The sequence below is a fragment of the Leishmania braziliensis genome, chromosome 35 (genome assembly GCF_000002845.2).
Source record: "Leishmania braziliensis MHOM/BR/75/M2904 complete genome, chromosome 35".
NCBI lineage: Eukaryota > Euglenozoa > Kinetoplastea > Trypanosomatida > Trypanosomatidae > Leishmania > Leishmania braziliensis.
Window position 1 is genome coordinate 1,885,171 of NC_009326.2, and position 21,832 is coordinate 1,907,002.

At 56.2% G+C, this 21,832-nt stretch overlaps 7 protein-coding genes and 1 pseudogene across 8 annotated transcripts; all 8 read left to right on the forward strand.

Annotated features, from left to right (window-relative positions):
• Positions 1 to 1,709: 1,709 nt before the first annotated feature.
• LBRM_34_5030 (conserved hypothetical protein) lies at positions 1,710 to 3,455 on the forward strand (the record flags this gene model as incomplete). The annotated part of the gene is made up of 1 exon (XM_001568551.1): positions 1,710 to 3,455. One exon carries the CDS (start codon positions 1,710 to 1,712, stop codon positions 3,453 to 3,455), a length of 1,746 nt encoding a protein of 581 aa, XP_001568601.1.
• A 739-nt stretch (positions 3,456 to 4,194) lies between these two features.
• LBRM_34_5040 (60S ribosomal protein L37) lies at positions 4,195 to 4,425 on the forward strand (the record flags this gene model as incomplete). Its single annotated transcript, XM_001568552.1, has 1 exon — positions 4,195 to 4,425. The coding sequence occupies one exon, from the start codon at positions 4,195 to 4,197 to the stop codon at positions 4,423 to 4,425; it is 231 nt and encodes a 76-aa protein (XP_001568602.1).
• Positions 4,426 to 5,370: 945 nt separating this feature from the next.
• LBRM_34_5050 (conserved hypothetical protein) lies at positions 5,371 to 7,635 on the forward strand (the record flags this gene model as incomplete). The annotated part of the gene is made up of 1 exon (XM_001568553.1): positions 5,371 to 7,635. The coding sequence occupies one exon, from the start codon at positions 5,371 to 5,373 to the stop codon at positions 7,633 to 7,635; it is 2,265 nt and encodes a 754-aa protein (XP_001568603.1).
• An 854-nt stretch (positions 7,636 to 8,489) lies between these two features.
• Positions 8,490 to 10,649, forward strand: LBRM_34_5060 (conserved hypothetical protein; the record flags this gene model as incomplete). The annotated part of the gene is made up of 1 exon (XM_001568554.1): positions 8,490 to 10,649. One exon carries the CDS (start codon positions 8,490 to 8,492, stop codon positions 10,647 to 10,649), a length of 2,160 nt encoding a protein of 719 aa, XP_001568604.1.
• A 951-nt stretch (positions 10,650 to 11,600) lies between these two features.
• LBRM_34_5070 (conserved hypothetical protein) lies at positions 11,601 to 12,707 on the forward strand (the record flags this gene model as incomplete). The annotated part of the gene is made up of 1 exon (XM_001568555.1): positions 11,601 to 12,707. One exon carries the CDS (start codon positions 11,601 to 11,603, stop codon positions 12,705 to 12,707), a length of 1,107 nt encoding a protein of 368 aa, XP_001568605.1.
• A 987-nt stretch (positions 12,708 to 13,694) lies between these two features.
• Positions 13,695 to 14,558, forward strand: LBRM_34_5080 (hypothetical protein, unknown function; the record flags this gene model as incomplete). Its single annotated transcript, XM_001568556.1, has 1 exon — positions 13,695 to 14,558. One exon carries the CDS (start codon positions 13,695 to 13,697, stop codon positions 14,556 to 14,558), a length of 864 nt encoding a protein of 287 aa, XP_001568606.1.
• Positions 14,559 to 14,920: 362 nt separating this feature from the next.
• On the forward strand, positions 14,921 to 16,807 carry BT1 (putative biopterin transporter; the record flags this gene model as incomplete). Its single annotated transcript, XM_001568557.1, has 1 exon — positions 14,921 to 16,807. One exon carries the CDS (start codon positions 14,921 to 14,923, stop codon positions 16,805 to 16,807), a length of 1,887 nt encoding a protein of 628 aa, XP_001568607.1.
• Positions 16,808 to 18,415: 1,608 nt separating this feature from the next.
• Positions 18,416 to 19,879, forward strand: LBRM_34_5100 (annotated as a pseudogene). Its single transcript is given in 2 exon segments — positions 18,416 to 18,772; positions 18,776 to 19,879. Coding segments are annotated over 2 exon segments (1,461 nt in total).
• Positions 19,880 to 21,832: the final 1,953 nt, after the last annotated feature.

The window sequence follows — 21,832 nt, forward strand, 5'->3', positions numbered from 1 at the left end:
GCTGCACTTGATGAGTCGAGCAAAGTACTGGTGTTCGAAGGTGAGTCACAAGGAAGTTCCGAAGGATACATTTTAACAGGATGTAGAGTATGTGCTCACACTCACCGTTTCACTCACGACAATCCTGTTGCGTACTCCCTCCCCCTTTTACGCCTACGCGCTTTCTCCTGCGCCGCTCGTCAAATTTCTCTTGGTGAATTTGTGTACGCTGGTCACGTTTTGTAGGCGCATGTCTTCATTGAGTGGGCAGTGGCGTACACTTTATTGGGAAGCCACTTATCAATAGTGCGCGCGACCAAGTGTGTGTGTGTACGAAGGGTAACACGTCTTCTTTGTGTCTTCGTTGGCTGCAGGGACGTTGATAGCCGCGGCCGCTGCGGCAGAGTTTTTTGATGGATGTTCATTAATCGGTGTGCAGCTGCCCCAGCCGCAGCTCATGTATCTATGCTTTACCACACCCTGCTCTTTTCGTTCTTGATACGCCTTCTTCTTCATTTAAGCAATAGAAATGGCCTGCCGCGCATGACGTGAGTTTTTCATCACTTCCTTCACTCTATCTTAGCATGCGCAGTAACACGGCATACAGAACATCTCTTTGACTGGGTTGGTCGAGAAGCTGTACCAGTGCCACAAGCGGGATCTGGTAAGGGGGTGTATGCCGCTTCCTTTTCTTCGTTAATGCGTCTCATGGTGTTACTCGCAATGCGTCCACCTTTCAAACACTGTGAGCGATAGCAGAAGAACTTTAAAATCGAAGTTTTGCTCCATATGGCGCTGGTACGCCGCTAAGAAAAACGTTCTTGTGTACGATTCTGTGTCATCAGGTATGCATCGACGCGTGGCACGCCATCCCCGGCATTCTCGCCTTCCTACACCCATGTCGATGCAGCTGACGCAGGAAACGTCTCGCTTTTCCACTCGAAACGATACACCGTTATTTTCTCTGTTCTCATATGCCCCCCCCCCCCCCCCCCCGAGGACAGAGGTGGACGCCTCAGTGCGCGGCGTCTCAGGACCCAGTGCCACCCATACGATAGGCAGAGTGTCAGCGTGCCTCAAGCGCACCCCGCCCCGCCTCCCCCCGCCCTGTCTGCTGGTCTGGGGGGCGTGAGGCGGACCCCTGTGGAGTGGGGCGGTAGGGGGTGGGTGGGCCGAGTGGGAGGCGGAGGCGGTGCTCAGGTCGCTGGGGCGGCGCCTTGCTGCACCGCGTGCCCACCGCTGCTTTGCACCACGCGATTGGCCCTGTGGCAGGCCCGAGGGAGGGAGGGAGGGAGGAGTGGAGCTCAGCGCCGGTCCTACGGCGGTACGAAGAGAAATCATCGACACCACGCCTGCTTTTTTTTTTTGTTCTACACTTCTCCATCTATTCTCGTTCTTTTCGTTTTCACGCTCTCCTCATTCTTCTTCATCCTGCGCGGCGCCAGAATCGGCACTGTGCCATGATTTGATTCAGTGGCTGATGCGCACACCATTGTGAGCACTGAATCCCACAGGGCTGTAAATTACAGGAAAGCCCTACACACCTCATCTGTGTGAGAGGAGCACCCATCGCTTTGTCGCCCTCCCCTTTTCCTCAGTGAACCCCCCACCCCTCTTTTTTCCCGTGTGGGCTCACAAAGTAATGGTAAGGGGGCTGCACAACCCAAGATTGTTAGCTGCTTGCTGTCACTGTTGGCGTTTCTTCGCCGGGGCCTTCAGGGACGCTAAACATGAGTCGATCGCCGTACAGGGACGACGGCGCACGCCCAGCGAAGCGACCGCGTCCTGATGCGCCCCCTGACCTCTCTGCGGATCTGAGCAGCATTCCGGAGGTAAAGTTGTTAATTGTGGAGAACAATGCACAAGTGCGTCCAAAGCACCGCCGGCACCAGCGAGACTTTCTCAACCACGCCTTCGACGCTCTAGGCACAGCGGCAAAGCAGGATCCGAGCAGGGCAGAAGTAGCCTTGAGCTTCCTTGCAGAGATGGCTACAAAGCATCAGGAGCTGCCACGCAGCAGCATCATGTCCAAGGTGCTTTACATGTGGTGCACACCAGACCTAGTTGAGTCCGGGATCCGCGCCGTGGAAAGTCTTCTGTGGAACCGTACAAAGCTGCCGGAGGCTTTCCTCGGCGCGTTCGACGAGCGTGTGGCCGCTGTGGCGCTCCGGCTCGCAGTCCAGTCGTCAGTTGTCGATGTTGCGCTCTTCCGCCGCATCTTGGATGCTCTTCCGGAGAGCGCCTTCAAGCGCCGCGTTTTTAATCCCCTATTTGTGTATTGCCACAACGTCGCTGATGTATCGCTGTGCTTTGAGTTCTTCGACATGGCCCGCACAAAGGGACTAGAGATGTGGGACAACGACTACAAGGAAGTGCTTTGCACTATTGCCGCCGCCCGCGAGAAGGCCGCCGTAACTGCCGCCGAGGCAGCCGAGCGTACGAGCCTCGTCCTGGATGAGATGTCACGGAACCACCCTGTTCTGGGGGCCGCAAATGCGCAGCTCGTTCGTGAGCTGCTTGGTGGTACTGTGTCTCCGGTCAGCGAAGAAGGCGTCTGCTCTCACTGCGGCGCACAGCTTCAGAGTTTCGACCTCTCTCCCGAAGACCGGGCAGCGCTGGTGCATGACCTTGTCGAGAAGCTTGTCAAACCGCGGCTGCAGGGCTTCAGCCGCTACGAGCCAGACACGGAAGTGTCGGAGGACATTATAGGTCAGCGGTGGAGGGAGTTCGAGGAGTTCAAGGCGGCGGCGGAGACAATGTCGTACGACACCGTGATCGACGGCGCCAACGTAGGCTACTACGGGCTAAGCAGCTGGTATGCCGAGGCTAAGGACTCGTTGCTGCGCTCCCGCGGTGTCGACCCGTCCTCGGTCCCGTCGTCAGAACGGTTTAACGTGCCCTTCCCAGTCGACGTGGCCCCAAAGTTCTCCCTCATTGAGGACATGCGCATAGCTGCGGAGCGGAACGGGAAAAAGACGGTGATTGTTCTGCACAACCGCCACCTGGCTCAACTCACTCCGGAGAATGCCACTTATGCGCAGAGGTGGCGGGATATGAGTGCGTTGCTCCCGAGCCCTCCGTTTCTCAACGACGACTATTGCTGGCTCTACGCGGTGCTGACGCGGCAAGATTCCTGCATCATTTCTAACGACCAGATGCGCGACCACTATTTCAGAGTGCTGCAGCCGCGCTTCTTTCTGAGGTGGCGGCAGCGACACCGTATCACGTACAAGGCGTTCTACAACAGAACCGCGCGGGCTACCTCGTTGCGCATTTATCTGCCTCGGGCGTACTCGGTGTGGGTGCAAGCGTGCGGAGCTGCCTCACAGTACCACTGGCACGTTCCGTACATCTCGGACATTGACGTCATTCATCAGGCCACAAATCAAACCATCTCGACGAACGCCAGCATTGATTTGGGCAAGGACGGAGATGACGAGTGCACGGATTGGATCTGCACGTGGCGACACTCTTAGGCACGATACGCATGACCGTGTCATCTTCGGTGGTGCTCGTGTTGAAGTGTCAGAGCTCACTTCGTCACTGTTTATTGCAGCTCGTTGTGTACGGTGCGAATGACACGTTTTCGCGGGGACTCGTCATCACCGTGGGGGAGAGGCGTTCCAGAGCCTGAGTGTCTGAAATAGACACCCAGAGGACCGCGGTGGCCGCCTACGAGGTGTGCCGAGGGTGGTACCACGTGCGTTTTTTGGCGCACATCGCATCGCCTTCCTGCGCGTAGCACTAAACCATTTTAACGGTGAAACAACTGAAGCACATGCCTCATGAGCCACCACATGTATGGCTCTTTGTTGGTTGGGGAAGAGCGGGAGCGTTTCGAATTGGCCCTACATTATCGTGGCACTCAACAAAGTGTGCAGGTGTGTGCTGCTCTTCACGATGGGCGGAGTTCCCTGCCGCTGCAAGGTGAAGCACTCCTGCTCTCTGCGCTCTTTTCTGCCTTTCTCAGCTCTACGGTCACCTCTGGAAGGCCTTATTTACATGGCGCGTTGGTATCGTTTCATGTTGCCTTGGACTCTATCTTCTCTCTGCCCTGTTATGAGTTCTCCTCTTCACACCCCTCATATGCGGCACATTCACCATTACGTCGCCCTTATCTTTCTCACAATCAAACGACACGCTGCACATTACCCGTAGGCCTTCTTTTCCCCACCTCCTCTGTACAAGGCAAAGATGACGAAGGGTACCACCTCCATGGGTCAGCGCCATGGGCGCACGCACATCTTGTGTCGCCGCTGTGGCCGCAACGCCTACCACGTCCAGTGGGAGCGCTGCGCCGCCTGCGCCTACCCGCGTGCCAGCCGCCGTCGCTACAACTGGTCTGTGAAGGCCATCAAGCGCCGCCGCACCGGTACTGGACGCTGCCGCTACCTGAAGGTGGTGAACCGCCGCATTGCCAACCACTTCAAGACCCCCAGAGCGTAAGCGAAGGCGGGCGCTGATGAAGGCGGTTATTTTTTGTGGAGTACTCGCGCGAACCTTCTGTTGTGACGAAGAGCAAAACGACACGCGTTGAGCCATGCAGTGGGAGGGTGAGGGGAACGGTGCGCTCCTCTCGTTCTTTTATTTTTTATTTTTGCTCATTACGGGCCCTCTTCCCCACGCTCCCCCCCCGCCAAAAATGAAATGACAGTACGCGTCGCTTAATACCGGACGATCTGGCGGACGAGGCGGACTCTGTGAGGACTCGGCGCGCCTTTGTGCGCAGAGTCGCTAAAGTACACCCTCTATAGAACACACGAGATACTCCGCCGAGCTTCACAAGGTGCAAAGGTAGTTCATTTTTCTCCACACTCACGCGAAGCTCACGAGTGGGAGCAAGTGGCGAAGACTGCCGATCCCCTTAGTGGTGCGGTGCCAACGGCATCAACTGGTGCGTCTATCCGTGTCCTGCACCTCCTTTGTTCTCTCTCTCTGTCGTACCCATGTTCTTTCACTGTGCAAAGCGGGGATCGCGGTGCCAAGATGCCGTGTATCCTGTACATGCGTCCTTGCAAGTCCTTTCTTGTCTCTCTTCTCCTCTACGACTCTCACTTCCCTCATGTTCTTCTTCTGTCTACCCTGCTCAACGCCTCCTCTCTACATGGGTGTACACACGCGTGTGGCTGGGTACTGCAGGGCTCATCCACGCGTGTCACGTGACGATCCTCTCCAGCACATTCTAAAACGCCTGCGTTGTTTGTCTCACTACTCTAGCTCTCTGGGGAGCAAAACCACCTCGGCGCCCGGAACTACTCGTCAAAACGCATTCGGCGCATCGGCTTACCACGTAACACGCGCCGACAGGTACGCTGCCCCCCCCCCCCCCCAGCGGGGGTCGTCGATCATATACGTGGGTTTTGGGCACTCAGCAGCGGGTCTTCTTTTACTATGCACCACATCCGCGGCCTGGTGCGACATGCGGGACGCAATGTCCTGCGTGCACTCGAGACTCAACAAACTACACCATTTCCCCAAGCATGCCTGTGTCGTGTGGAGCTGGTGGACGTGCATGGCGAGCGCCGGACCGTGACGCTGCTTCACCCTGGCACGTTGTTGAAGATGTTGAAGGGGATGACGCCCGCAGAGGCTCTTGGAGCACTCGAGCGTGTAGCACAGCAACTCAATGCACCCCCGCAAGTGACTTCTACCGGCGCAACACCCTCAACCGAAAGCAACGCGGGGTCGTCGAGTTGGGCACTTGACGCGGAGGCTGCCATACCGCAGTTATATGTAAAGGATGAAGTGCACGTCACCTGCACCGAGGTGCAGAGGCGGCACAGCCGCTTTATTGCCAAGATGCGCGGCCGCTTCTTGTCCTCTGACCCTGCCGCCGTCGAGGCCGCCTTGCAAGGGTGGCTAAAGAAGTCGCCAAAGGACTTGGGCGCCGTGGAGGCGGCAGAATACAGCGGAATGGTAGAGTCGCTGGCTATGACTGACGCAACCGCTGCCATCGCGCTTGCCATCAACCCCTCTCTCCCAAGTCTCTCTGCAGCTGCCAGTGCGGCTCTGGCGGAGCTGGTTCAACTGAACACTCCGGCCGCCGTACACGCCTTTCTGGAGTCCTTCGCGGGCAAAGACGAATCGGCGTCGTTGGCGTCAGACTCGTGTGCGACCCAACTAGCCTTGCGTCTGCGCCGCGAGATCGACAAAGCACGGTCCAAGGAAAGTCGGCTGGCGATGTCGGTTCCTAGCAGGGTGTCGCAACGCCCCGCCCATGGAATGGACGACTTATTAAGCGAGGCTACCCACTTCTCGATCGACCCGGGTGTCGTTTTCCCAATGGAGCCTGCCTCGATACAAGCCTGGGCGAACCAGTTTTTCTGTTTCGACATGCGGCCCGTGAACCGTGCCGCGGCTGTGCTCGAACAGGTACGCCAGCGACGTCTGCAGCCGCGACGTGTTGCTATGGACTCATTGAGTGTGTGGACGCTGACGGATCTTGAGCGCCCGTGGCTAAAGTTTGCGCTCGAGTCATCTGCTCAGGGGCTGAGTGCGACGGACGACACCTACGGAAGCGCAGCCTATCATCTTGCCCTGAAAGATGCGAAGCGGAACTTGGTGGACAACCGCCTGTTGCACACCTATGCCAGCGCCCTTGCACGTGGCGACATCTCTCCATTAGATGACTCTTTCGCCGCGTACTTAGAGGAATGTGGCGAGTGCCACGGCACCGCCATCTCTGAGCGCCCCTCTGTCATTCGCTTCACCTTGAGACGTGTGCCAGATGGTGTTCCACTGCTGCGTGCACTACACGATCTTGCACCGAAGTGTTCCTACTGGCGTACCCTTCTCGACCACCTTGCCGACACGTGCGTGCAGGCCTCGACGGCACCGATGGGTGAGGTCAAGGTAGAGGTACAACTGCCGCGCGTCCACGAGTGCGTCGCAGTAGCCGCAGCGGGTGAGATGAAGTTGCCGACCATACCAGTTCTTTACGAGGATGACGATGTTCTTGTTATCGACAAACCTGCCGGACTGGCAACATCGCGCCATGGACTGAGTTGCACGCAGCTCGGGACCCAAACGACTGACCTCATTTCCGTGCTACTCGCCACAGACCGCGCCGGCGCACTTGCCAGGGGTGTCTTTCGTCAAGGGCAGGTGCACCGCCTCGACGTGGAGACGAGTGGGTGTCTGCTCATCGCCAAGTCTAACGTGGCAGCGGACTCACTGCGTCACCAAATCGGTACGAGCGCAGCCTTCTCCCACCACACCAAAATATACCACGCTCTGTGTGTTGTGCTGGAGCCGTCGCTACGCAATGTTCGACTGCATGGTGATATCATCGACGCTGCGGACCCAAAGATCAAAACTCGATACCGCGTGATTCGTTTTTTTCCAAAGCACAGGATTGTGTGGGTGGAGTGTCGCATCCAGCAAGGCAAGAAGCACCAGATCCGCCGCCACCTGGCAAGTCGTGGCTTTCCTATCCTTGCCGACATGGATCATGGTGGCGCGGTGTGCTGTCAGTCGATCATGAGTCGGACCGCTCTGCACGCGCATAGCCTCTCCTTCATCCATCCCATCACAGGAGACCCCATCATTGCCACGGCACCTCTTCCCGAGGATTTTCGATGCTGCCTCGAGCTGCTGCACGGCACAGATGCACAGATTAGCGTGGGGGGGAGGCAGCGTGGAAGGAAGGGAGGGTAACCAAGAAGGTATTTGTGGCAGCCCAGCATGTCAGTCTCACACGACAGTGTGTCTTCGTCTTCACAGTACGACTTGTAAACAGGCAGGCAATGCTGACTGACGCACTGAAGTGCGAAAGCAGAGACGCAGGAAAGAGGGGGACGGGGGTTGTCAGGTAGGCGCGCACTTGAGCATGACGCCCCTCCTGGTGCCCACACTCTCTTGTCTTCTCGTCTTTTTGTTTCCCGACGCCTTGTTGCTGGTGCTGCGTCACTGTCGGTCAGACTTTCCACCTTTCGGCGCTCGCTTCGTCCTCTCATATGTGTTAGCTGCTACACACACACACACACTCCCTCTCTCTCTCTCTGTTTCTCTTCCTAGTTCTCTTCTCGACACCGCTATTTGGTCGCACCTTTGCTTCTTGTGTGTTCGCGTGCAGAAGCGTCGCGTTCGCTGCCGCTCCATCTCTGCAGCAGCAGCAGACCTAAAAAAAGGAAAGACATCCACCGCGTTGCCTCATTCATTTTTGCTTTGGATTTGTTGTGCACTAAGAGGTGCACGCTTCTTCTCCCCCATAGCGTGCTCAACACACTCGAGCATTAGTGGCAAACTGCACCCACCCCAGCCAACGCTTTGCGTGTTCTCCTGAATCGTACCTCTTCCACCCCGTTCACTTTGTGTGTACGTGTGGCAGGGTGTGGGGGACTGCTCTCTACGAATGATGTGGCTACCTTAACGCGGCTTCTCGATCCAACCTCTACTGACTGGGTGCACTTGAGATGTGATTGGCGCACCCGCAATCACACAAACTTCATAAGACTGGAGGCTGAGTGACCGTCTTGCGTAGTCTTTCTCTCTTCTTCGGTGTCACTGACATGTCGGCGCTAGCGCAGCTCGAGAAGCAGCTGAATATCCTCGACGCGTTGAATCGAGCCAGCGCGAAGGCTATCGACTCGTTCGCCGACACCTCGAGTGCCATCTCAGTTCGCGCAAATGAGATCATACGCGACGTTAAGCCATGGGATGTGGCGCAGGAGAACATCACCCTCACCATCGAGGAAATGTCGAAAGCGGCGCGTTGTTATCATCCTCCACCCGCCCTACCAGCGGTGCTGAGCGGAAAGGAGTCGAGCTTGGAAGCCATCACACGATGCATCGACTACCTCGTCTACGCGGATGATTACCTAGCGAGCCACCCACCGAACCACTACGGGGCAGAGATCGAGGCCAGGACAGAGATCCAGTTGCAGCAGATTGTGCGCATCAGCGAAAATTTTGTGAAGACCGCCTTCATCAACGCGCTGCAACGGAGCAAGGTGTCGCAGCCCAGCGCCGGGGTAGGAGGGCCGACAGGCCAGACAGGAGTTCGCTTCAGCGGTGTCCCACAGTTGAGCAGCACCCTAAAGCCGACGGCAAACCGACTGATCCGCAATGAGGCAGCGCTACAGGGCGTCGATCAGATTGTGCAGCGCCTCGGCGAGAACTTCAATCGAACGGATTGCATTCGAAAAGACGTGCGGAGACTATTTGAGGAAAAGCTGGTAGCGGCAATACAGGCGCAATTTGATGGCACGTACCGCGACGAGGAAACGGGAAAGAGCGCACTAACATCGCGCTCCTCTGTGCTTCCAGTGCTGAGACACTACCAGCACGGAGACCATGGACTGCTGCGCATCAGTGAGTCGGCACGGGATCTGGTGACGGACGCGTGTGCGTGCCTGCAGCGGTATGTACTCGAGCCGCTGGAAGACGACTACTCCGTGGCGGACATCCCGAGCGAGTTGGCCACCGTTGTCTTCGAGGTAATTTATCGGCGTGCCATCAGGGTTATCCAGGTCGATACCTCCTTCTTTAGCAACCCGACGAAGCTATTCGTCGACTCGCGCGGCCAAGGAGCCGGCCTCTTCCCGACACCCCGCTACTTCCGGGACTACATCTTCATTGGGCTCGACCTCATGGAGGAGTTTTGGAAGTGGAAGACCTTGTCGAAATCGATCCCTGGCGAGAACAGGGACTTCGTTGACCACGTCGATGACTCAGTGGACAACTTCATCTACCGAATCCGTGAGCTGCTGGATGGGTACGTCAACGCGAAAGGGGGACTGGAGAAGGAGGCGCTGAAAGAGTACGCGCGATCCATGCGCCGCACGGAGTGGTTTCCCTCCGTCGACTGCACGGTGCACGAGTCGGCGACGAACGTCCTTTACTTCCACAAGGCGCTACTCACCTCCTTCTACGGCTCACTGCGCATTGTGTTGTATGGCAGCATCATTGGTGCCAACGCCGATTACGAGTCGCGCCAGGAGGTGGAGGATTACCTCACTCGCGGTGTGATTGGTGCGGTGGACGACCTGCGGACATTGGCAGAAGCGGCGGCAGAGCTTCAGCAGGAAATGCTAGCCAAGCGCAATCACCGTACAAAGCCCGACTCCCTCTCTCTCCTCAGCAGCGACGTGCGATTTTCCGTGGACATCTTCATGATCAACAACTTGTGCTTCTTGGAGGACAACTATCGTCGCGAGGCGTGCTTCACGACACGACTCGCAGAAGCGGTGCCACCAGCAATTTCCTCGCGTGTAGGAGCCATTGAACGCAAAGACGCCGCGGAACCACCCCCGCCTGATCTGCCGCTCTCCCAGCTCTTCGACATACTCAACTCGGAGCGGCTGCAACACGTGAACGCTTTCGGTGCGAGCTGGCATGAGTGTTTTCCCGCCTTTTCAGTCCACTCCGAGCTGATGTCTATCGAGCCGCGATCAACGAAGGAGCTTCGCAAGTCGCAGCGTATGGCAGTAAAACAATGGTGTCGACGTGTGACCGGCGCTCTTTTGAAGAAGATTCACTACTGCAATGTGGAGGTTGTGATGGATATCAAGTCCCGTACCAAGCTCATTGACGTTTCCATCGCCGCGGTGCGGGACTGCTTCGATCGCATGGAGGCGGTGTTGAATGGCCGCACCTGGTCCACACAACCGCAGAAGTGGATGCCTTTTACACTCACCGAGTGGGAAGAGCAAATCCGGCAGTCATTTTGACTTTTCCCCTTCTTTTTTTTTTTTTTGAGGGGGTGGGTGGGAGAGGTGCTTCGCTGCTGTAGCTGCCTTGCTGAGAGGCACACATACACACGCACACATCAGCACCACTCCTACAGTTGTATGAGCGAGGCTGTGGCGCGCACCAATTTCGCTGTGACTGTGACGAGGCCTCTTTCTGTTGTACTTGACCGCTGTAGAGTCTACTCGGTGTTGAATAGGGACGATGTTTTCTCGTGCCTTCGCACGCCTCGATCACTGCATTTTTTCGTGCTGTGTCGAGAGAATGGCTTGCGTGGGTTCCTTGTTGGCGCGGCTTGGCTTTGTTGTGCTGCTCGTCGATTTCGCTCCTTGGCACCTCTTCCTCTTTCCGGTAGGGAACCTCGTGATGACACGAATTGCATGAAATAGAAGCACCCACTGCGGGGCTTGATTGTCTACACTACTAGGGGAGGAGGGGGTGACCTCCGATAGGATCTAATGTCCAGGTAGACGGCAAGTAGGCAGAGAGCCTGCTGTCCACCTGCTCTTGTTGCTGTGAAGTAGCCCTCCATCGCCCTCACTGCCTTCCCTCCCTTCTCCGCTCTACAACAGTGGCAACCTTGCCTGTCTGCTTTGTCCCCATCGCCGCCGCCATCGTCTCATCTCACGTTCTTAATCCTCATATGCTCCTGCTTCAGCACTCGCGCCTTTCTCTGTTTGTTACTCACGCTGCCTGTGTTGGAATACAGGTAGAGTAGGCTCATCTCCGGCCCCTCTCCGTCCCTTTCTGATAGTGTCTATACAAGACTCTTTCTGACACCTTCCCATCCGCCGCCACTGCTCTTCCTCTCGTCTCTCTCATCCCTTAGGTTATATGTATATATATATACATCTATAACATATATGCTACCCCCTCCCCCCGTCACCTCCACCGCCTGGACATACGCCGATCTCTTCTGTCCTCCATGAGGGATGGCACACCATCTCCTATCCCCCTTGGACGCCACGGCGAAACTCCCTGTACGCCAAAAGGAGTTCAAGTTTGATTCCCTCTGCGTGAACGCCGACGACCGCCTCACCGACGGTATGGCGATCAAGTCAGAGGAGCGGCGCGGCTTCCGCCCACACACGAGGCTGCACCCCTCGAACGCAGGGCGTACGCGGGGCCGCACAGGCGGCGCCTTAGAGATAGGCTTCATGGAATCCCCACCTTTCCGGAATGAGGCGCTTGTCGAGGAAAAACCTTCTCACGTTGTCCGGCCTCGCGCACGTCAGCTGCGCGCGTCTGAGGGAAACGCAGATCCCGTCTCTATTCCCTGCGTCAAAGCGAAGGGCAGTGTAGCCCGTTCGCTCCACGCAACACCGACCGCGAACCCGTCAACACAGAGCCTGTGGGTGGAAGGCAGTTCTGTGCTCAACCAAGGCGCAGGGCTTGTCTCTGCGGCGGTCGCCCATCGTTCTGACAGCGTTTCACCAGAGTCGCCGCCTCAAGGAGGTGTGGGAGGCGGTGTGTCTGGCGAAGACTCGCGCGCTGTGCGGCGTTGTGAAACTGTTCATGCAGTTCTTCATCGATCGGGGACGTACGCAACTCCTACAAGTATTGGCGATAAAGTGGTCTCCGATGCCTTGGCGGTGGCGCGCTGCTCCGTCATAGCAAACGCACTTGCTGGCACGGGGCGGAACGTTGTGCGCACCTTTTGTTCACGACGATTGTGTGCTGCGCGCGACCCTGTGTCGGGTCCTCGTCTACTCCCGAACATCGCACGGCTGGAGAGTCCTAAATTTGCGATGACCTTCTTCTCGAGCGTGCCAGGCGGGACGGCGTCGTCGCTCGATGACTCGTACGCCTCGCCGAGTCACAGCGTTAGCGATTACCTGGAGGAGGCAGAAGTCAATCGTATCAAGCAGCTCTACTTTGACTATTTTGACTGCGAACCTGTTAGTATTAGCTCTGTGGGGACGTCAGGGAGCGACATGTCGATGTTGGCCTACGGTGCTACTGCATCTCCACGGCCGTCCAGCTCCGTTTCAAGGGGCGACCGCCGTAGCTTCTCTCAGCGCGCTTCCAATACAATGTGAATATGGAGCTGAAGGATGCTTTCTTATTTCATGAGCATTGGGCGCACGTGCGTGGGTGTGTGCGGTTGTGCTGGTAGCTCTGTATTGTGCTTTCTACGCTTGTTTCCCATTCCTCTCACGCAGTACTACTACTGGGAGGAGGGGCCGCACATGTTCACAGGTGCGTACTTGCATACCAGCGCTTTGCCGCTACACGACCCCATTACTCTTGCGTCTTTGTTGTGTAGTGCTGCATGGGCAATGCAGCCCCAAGGGTGTGCGTGTGTACAGCGCGCATGTGCTTCTTCTCCTCCCTGCCCTGTGGCGCTTTTTCCTTCATTCTGCACAGCTGCCGCCAGCCCGCATGCTCTGCCGAAACAAAACAGGAGACAAAGCAGACAGAACTGCGCCGTACATCTTCCACAGCAAATGACTGTCGCCTTTCTTTGACTTCCCCACTCCCCTGCGCGCTTCACTTTCAGGGCTGCTCTTCCCCACCTCGGCGTCGCTGGAATGTTGGAAAAGGGATAAGGACAAAGGGAAGAAGTGAGGCAGAAAGTGAGGCCCGCAGCGCGGTTACTTCTCTTGTCGTCGCCGCCAGTGACGTCTGTATGTACTTGTGAGGCAACTAAAAAGTGGTGTGGCTCACCTTTTGTCATGCTGTGTCGTTGCCCTACGAGTGTCATACACGCTTGAATCGATGCTGCGCAACCACCCCCTCCCCCTCACCCGCTGGGTTCCGCGTTCACAGTGGCTAAGCTGAAGGCGGTTATGCTTCCTGTGACGGCTAGGCAGCTCTCCTGTGCGCATGCAGCGTCGTTGACCACCTCAGCTTCGCATTACACTTTTTTTTCTTCTTTTCACCTCTTCTCCCCGTCGTCATAGCTTCGAGCGGAGCACCTGCTCAGTCGCCGCTGCCAACTAACGAGTCAGGTACGTTAGGTGGTGTGCGGCTTGTGAAGCGAGAAGGGGGGAGGGCAGCCTTCTCTCTTACACCGGGCCGCGCCGATGCAGCGCGATACGCGCGAGCTAAATCCCGGGCGTGCAGACTTTTGGGAGCACTTCTACGATCCGGAGGCTGGGCGGCTGCAGGAAAAGGAGCTGCACCACCGGAAAGCACACGAAATAGCGCGACGTGGGAGCCTCATGTATCACTACGAGTGGTTTATGGAGTACCCACTGTACGAGGATGCATTGAAGGCCTGTATCCAAACCGTCCCGACGGTGCTCCCCAACCATGGCCCTACCCGCATCCTTCATGCGGGATGCGGCAACAGCAGTTTTTGCGATCATGCAGAGCAGCTGCTGTCGGACCTGGACCCTGCTCTTTCCTCTTCCTCCACTCGTGCGCCTGAGGTGCTCAACGTCGACATCTGTCAGAACTTAATCACTCTTCTCGCGCGCCACTTCCCCTCACGGGTGTATGCGGTGGGCAACTGCTGCGACTTGCACGTGTCGTCTTCGCCATTGGTGCCCTTTTCAAGTGATACTATCTGGTACAGCCGCGACACGGCCTTGCAACTTCACACTGTATTGCAAAACTCCGTAGATATTGTGTTCGATAAGGGGACTGCGGATGCCCTTCTCAGCGCCTTCGCGGGTGAGTTCAACCCAAACATGGAATCCTACATGGGTGAGATGCTTAAGATTCTTCGTCCAGGCGGCCTTTTCTTCCTCATCTCGATCAACAGTGAGGATGTGGTGAACCCTTACGTACTCTCCGCCGAGGATGGAGTGAAGTCGTTCCAGCTAGCATACACGGATGTGATTGAGCTGGCCTCACAGGATCTTCGGCATGTTCGCGTGGAGACTCTCGGATCCCGCTACAACTGCTACGGGTACACCGTCGTGGCGTCTGCTTCTATAGAGTAGTAGTCATTTCCGTAAGGTGCTGGGCAGTGGTGTCCGTTAAGAATTGAACAAGCAATACGCGAGCACCGACACACCGAGTAAGTGTGGTGCGTCACCTGCTGAGCGAGACGGCACAAACAGAGAAAAAAGAGCACGATGCACCCTTCGCTTACCCCCCTCCCCTCCCCCTCCTCTCTTCCCTTGGCTCCCGTCCCGAACGACCCTCCTATGTGTCACCAGGCTACATCCTGTTTCCATTGGCCTCCTCTCTTTCCGCCTACATACCTAAGAATCAACGCGCAGACGGGTCCGCCAAAAGGGGCCGCGCATTATTCCTATTTCCATTCGTGCCCCTCCCCCGCTCTCCGCACTCTATCGCCATCATGTCAAGTCGCTACCATTTGTCGTCCGCGCCGGATTCGTCGCCGGCAGAAGCCGCCAAGTACGTTCATCCCGTTTCCGCTCGCGTGCTGCACGCCGCGCCATTTCTTGGGTACATCCCGGTCTTCAGCGTGACTCTCAGGTCATTCCACCCCAAATTTGTGCTTGCGATTTGCTTGCAGCGCTTGTTCGAGAAGGGCCTCGCCAATGGACTGATGCGACTGTCGATCCAGCCGGTGCTGACGGGCCGCTACGGACTCACTGGCGCCGTGTACCAGCGCCTGTCCACCCTCTACACGCTGGGTTGGGCCATCAACGCATTTATCACCGTCATGGCGGACACGTTTGCGCTGTTTGGGTACACAAAACGGTGGTACGGCGTATTGTCGGCGGTGGGCGGCGGCGTGTTCGCGCTGCTGTACGGGCTTCTGCCGGCGAAGGAGTCGAGCGCGAAGCCTGCCGCCATCTTCATGTTCTTGACGGCACTGTTCATGAGCAACATCGACGTCTTCGCTGTCGCGTTGTACAGCGAGCAAATCCGCTGTCGCCCAGCTGCCGGGCCAGCACTGGTGAGCTGGATGTGGGGCACGGCGCTTATCGGTATTATGATCTCCAGCATAATTCAAGGTCCCCTCTCCGACAATGGGTTAACTCACTTTGGTGTGTACATGACAGCCGCAATCCTGCTGTTATCGGGCCTACTGTTTGTGTTCAACCTGTTCGAGGAGCGACGGAACTGTGCAGCCCGCTTGGAGGACGCCAAGGTGGAGTTTCTCCAGAACGCCAAGAACACGAGCATCGACGGCACGGCCGGCCTGCCGCCATCACCGCAGAAGCGAGATGCGAAGCTGACCGCTGATAGTAACATCAACGAAGAGGATGACGAGGAGGAGGCAGCCGCGATGGATGCGCGAGGCTTCGTGCGGCCGCACGTGGACACCTACCTCTGCGGCGCCGTGGAAGTGAACCGAGACGTCATGCTGCGCTACTGGCGGATGGCACTGTTTTGCCTGATCCTCACACTCGGTGTGATAGCGAACGCAGTCGTGAACATCTTTGGCACGCGGTGGGACATTATGTATGCCTGCATCACCGTGGCGGTGGTGGTGTGCGTCAGCTCCTTCTTCACGTTGCCGCTGGCCGTTGCAAAAGTTGTGGTGTTCATGTATTTCAATGCCATCTTGTATGTGAACCTCCCAGGCGTGCTGAACACCTTCTACGTGGCAAAGCCAGCATGCCTCCCCGATGGGCCGCACTTTTCGTACACGTTCTACAACGCCATGAATGGCATTCTGGGTAATATTGCCGGCATCAGTGGCACTATGGTGTTCGCGCACCTGTTTCCTAACCACAGCTACCGGTTTGTCATGAGCCTCTCCGCTGTTCTGTTGCCGGCCGCCTCTATGTTCGATCTGATCATCTTGAAACGCTGGAACCTGGCCATTGGTATCCCTGATCACGCCATGTACATTTTTGGTGACGCCATCATCTACGAAGCATGTGATATGCTCCTCAACATGCCCATGATGATGCTCATGTGCCGCATTGCGCCGTGTGGGGCTGAGTCGATGGTGTTTGCGCTCCTCGCGAGTATTTACCACCTTGGCACCTCGACTTCGTCCGCCATAGGTTACCTGCTGATGGAAACGATTTGGCCGGTTGTCACGACAGGCACGTGTGACTACAGCAACGCGCCGTGGCTGGTGATCACTGGGCACATCGTCACACCTGTTCTCATCTTCCCCCTGGCTTACGTTCTCCTCCCATCGGCGCGCATCAGTGACCACATTGACCACACGGGTCGAAAGGTAAGGGAGGTAGAGCTCTCAGAGCGGAGTGCTGAAGCGGCTGAGGAGCCGGTTTCTATCCCAACGAGGCCACGCAGCTAGTAAATCGCTGCTGTTTCGGTCCTCGTTGGACAGTGCAGGGCGAAAGAACCCAGTTGAAGAAGGGGGGGGGGGTAGCGTGCATCGGACTACCCCCCCCCTCTGTGTAGCTCTGGGCGTATGTCCGCCTGAGCCGGTGGCTGTTTTTTTTTTGTTTGCCCTTTGTTTATTTGTTTGTGTCATTTGTCCTCTGCGGCAGCAGGAGGGGGGGGGGGTCCGGTCATCGCGACCCTCCCTCCTCTCCCCTGTGGGGTTGCCGCCCTCCTTTTCCGGCACCATCCTCTCTATCGTTTATTTATTTGTTCAAGCTGTCTACTCGACGGCTTCGAAGAAGAGCCCTACCTCATTTTGCAGACGCGTGAGAGGCATCCCTATTTTCTTGCCTCTGTCCAACCCTTCTTGTGTCCTTCGCCATTCGGGTTCAACTGGGCATATCCAGCGGTTGAGGAAACTATCGTCAGGGGTACACTCGACTTGCGCTTAAAGTGATGGAACTGACACCCACACGCGTATGCGATGCCCACCTCCATACACAAGTGCACACCTTAAAGCATTACCGCAACGATTTCTCTCACCCAGAGAAGGGAAAAGAGGTAACAAACGCCCAAGGTAACAGGGTACCACTCCTCCACTATTGTCAGCACTCGTGCGCGTACTCGCGTTACTTCCACAGACGGCGAGTACACTGTGACGTTTCAGTAACAAACATCAAGGTGGCTTTGTCTCCTCTTCACACGTGGATTACGCCACGCCGTTCCACGTTTGTGCTTGGCCAAGGGCCGGGGTCACGTTCTTTTTCCTTGCTGGAACCCCCACACGGGAAAGAGAGAGAATAATCTAATCTAATACGTCGATGCATACACACACATAATATAGCTATATTCTTCTAAAACAGCGGATAAGCTCGAGAGAGGAAAATCGACTTACGATGACCTCTTCTTCCTCAGAATTTCTTTGATGTCGTTCATTTTTTTAGGGGGAAGGCGGAGGGGCCTCCATGATAACTGTGGGCTGCGCGCCTGTATCGGTTTCGTGGCCTCGCTATCCCTCACCGAGTGCCGTCACCGCACATGTACACCTAACAGAAACATGGCTCTGCCCAAGGGGCGGTGAGTTGTGCAAGAGTGAAAAAAGCTGCAGCAACCAATGGTGACTACAAAATCGCACCCCCCCCGTTGCTGCCGGTGAATCACGAGATTGCATACATGCCATTTCTGAACAGCGTAACGTCTTCCCGTGTGGACCACTACTCCCCCTCGCACATCGGGGAGCGGCTTCAATTCGGTCTAGTGCGTGACAGGAGCTTCATGATTTTGGAAGAGGCTCAACGAGGATCCTTGAGGTCCAGAAGTCGGTGCACTCTGCTGCTGCTTTGTTGTCACTTATACTAAATCATGCGTATACTTCAGTGCGTCCCCCAGTCGCAATTCAGCTTATATTTGGAGCCATGTGACGCTACACCTGCCCCATTTCACTTCATGCGACCTCAATCACCACCTTTACACTTTCGCTCCTCCTCTTGCGCTCTCTCTTCTCGTTTCCTTACGTTCTCATCCGGCGTAAAAAAAAAAAAACGCCACGACACACCCGAGTCCTTATTTTTGTTACGACATGTGCGAGAGGAGGAATCAAAGCAGCCGCTACATATGCAATAGGCAACGAGAACCTTCAGCACTGTACTGCTCCCTCTTGGCGCACACTGACGGCCCCAGTCGCTTCGCGACTTGCGCGGTCTCTTTGCCCCCGCGTTCGCGCATCACAGATCTTTCCTCTCCTTTGTTTCTCACTGCACAGTCCCCAGTCCTTTTTTCAGCCGCGATGAATCGCTGGAGCATGAGCAAGACGTACAAAGCCGATGGTGAAAAGCACCTCGAAGGCAAGAGCTGGGGCACACAAGAAAGAGAGGCGGGGTTGCCAACAAATATGCGTGTCAACAGTTTCACTCCACCAGCAGAGGAGGTACTGAAGTAAGTATCATTCCTCAAGGAGGCTCCAATTCTTGGCAGCGTGACTCTCAGGTCATTCCACCCCAAATTTGTGCTTGCGATTTGCTTGCAGCGCTTGTTCGAGAAGGGCCTCGCCAATGGGCTGATGCGACTATCGATCCAGCCGGTGCTGACGGGCCGCTACGGACTCACTGGCGCCGTGTACCAGCGCCTGTCCACCCTCTACACGCTGGGTTGGGCCATCAACGCATTTATCACCGTCATGGCGGACACGTCCATGCAGGCCATCATCGATAGCTGCCGCATCTTCCGAATCCCGGTCAGCGGTCCGACCCTGGTGACCTGGAGATAAGACTGTGCTACGCCGGGTGTCATGCTTGCAGCTGCTGCTTAGGGTCCTCTGTCTGACAAGAAGCCTGTACAACCTTGGCGCGTACATCACTGCTGGCCTCTTGTACTCTGTGAGCATATTGTTCATCGTCAGTGTCTTTGCGAAGATGCCAAGCCGTGGGCCTCGCACTGAGCATGTGAAAGTCGACTTTCCTCTTGAAGAGGGGAGCACTGAAGACTGTAGACGTCGACCACTCAGTGGAGCCGACTTCTAAGGTTGGGAAGTCTGTGGTGTTGTGGCGAGCACACGGAGAAGGACGATGAGTCGCCTGGCTGTGTGGTATCGGAGGCGATTAGCGCGTTCCGGGGTGCCATTGAGCTCAAACTGGAGGTGGTGATGCACAACTGGTTCATGATCATCTGTTACTACCTCTTGACCCTTGCAGCGACGACGAAGATGACTGTAAGGATTGGTATTACGCTCTTGGCGATCATGTGAGCATACATTATCTACCTGAAGCTCCCTCGGATGCTCAACAAGCTCCACCTCACCGCACTCAAGTATCTCCTGGATGGACCACGCTACAACTGCAGCTTCGACAAAATCACGAAAGGTCTCATGATCGATGTGGCAAAGGATCGTAGATATGACGATCCCCACGCATCTCTTCCTGAGCCTCTGCTACAGTGGGAACATGGGCGACGTTGTCACCCTAGCGCCCATCGCGTCCCCATATTCGACCTCAGCGGAGTGGCGCGCAGGAATGTGGACGCGGGTAACCATGACCATGCAGCGTGAGCCTTTGGGGTGAGGCGCGATCGTGTTCGAACTGGTCGATGCGCTTTCGAACATGCCAACAAGGCTTCTGGAGTCTTGTATGGCGCTGCACTGATCAGAAGTGATGGCGCTCGGACTGCTCGGTGGCATGGCTCACTTGGGCTCCTCGGCGTCCTCGGTCATCCGCTACCTAGTGCTAGACAAACCTTGGCCCTTCACGACGAGGGGCAATACTACTACACCAGTGGACCGTGGCTGATGATTACAGGGAACCTTGCAGCACTCCTTCTTTCTCAGTCGCTGTCGTTCCTGCTTCTGCCCGCCTTGTTTATCTGCACTAGGCTGCACGCACGAGGCAAAGAAGTCCAGGCGTTTTGCTGACGTGGATCATGATGCCTCACGGAGCTCTGTCATCAGCATCTTAATCACATCCTGAGATCCTTCCGCCGAACTCAAAGTTCACAACGACGCTGAGAGGAAGAAAGCGTCTGATGAAGGGACAGACAATGCGCATGGAATGCGGGATGCGTGACATTCCGTCTGCTCTGTCGCTCTTTCCCTTTTCTTCGAGGCATGGGACCTGCTCCTTCTCGCACATACGTGCGTGCCCACAGAGTGTGCCGGAAGGTCGTCTGTTGTCATCTAGTGGACGCGTATAGTGTCCTGTACAAGGAGAGAGACGAGCGAATGCAGTTACTCGTCCCACTCAAAAGTGTGTCATGTGCTGGGTGATTTCGTGTTCAACAGAAAGAAGCGAACCTCGCGTATGGCGTGTGAGCTGGGCGCGCGTGTGTCTGTACTCCTCCTCTCTCTTTTCACATGTGATTGTTGGTTGATTCAGTACTGCTTACTCTTCCCCTTTCCCTTTTTCGTCTTTATTTTCTCTTCACTGCTGCACAGCACGCAATGTCCCTCCATTTTCTCTTTCAGCGTCTTGGCACCACAAAAGGACATCGCACAGGCACATGAGTGCTGTCCTGCCCCACACGTATCGGCACCGAGACGCACACGGGCACACACATGACTCTGTTTATCGAAAAGCCGTCGTCGTGTTTACGCTCACTCTCCGTGGTTTTGACGGAGGTGCCACCTCTTTCACTCGCCTTCAGTTGCTGGATGCAGATTGGATCCGCCGGGGGGACCAGCCGGATACGTCACCTAATGCCCAGTAGTTGCGTACCCACCCTTTTCAACACTTTGCTTTCACGCGTCACGATCGACAGGGGAACAGGGTAGAGGCAAAGGGATCATGTGTGGTAGTGATTGGCAGAAAGTGAAAACGATGACGCCTGTTGCCTTGCAGCTACTCGTCCACTTCTTCATCATACGCCTCTCCTTCTGGCTCTCCTTGTCACGTTCAGTGGACATCCAATGGGTGTTTGAGCAGCTTATCTTCACTGCGAAGTCAGCTTCTGCTTCTCCGGTCGCGACCCTCTCCCAGAAGTGAAAGCACATCCGAGTCAATTGATCAACGAAACCCGAAATTAAGGCCTTAGTGGAATGCAGGATTTGTGTGCGTGTCTGTGGGCTTGCGTTGTGGTTGCAGAACACTCAGGGAGACAAGAGCGAGCTGAGCAGTTGGTACGGCACTGCCTGTCAACGCTTTTTTTCCCCACTGCAGCACACCACGATATGGGGAGGTGAACAGCGCGCTTCTGCCATCTCCGTCTCGTGAATCGTCGTTCTGCAGCTGACGCTGTCTGAGCTGCTGTCGTCTCCCCACCCAATTCCTGTACCTATGTCGACCCTCTCTTTCTTCTCGTCATCGAAGGCACGTCCTCCGCGACAGTCGCAGCTCTTGTTTCCTTGCTCTGCTACTGGGCTACGCCGTGCATTCGTTGCCCAAAATTTGTAGACCCGGGCGGTGCACTGTTATCGGCGGCAAGCGAATAACTACCCCTTCACCCATTTATGTGCGTGCCTTCACAAGGTATGGGGCTCCTTCTTCTCTTACCCTCTTCTCTCACCCGCCAA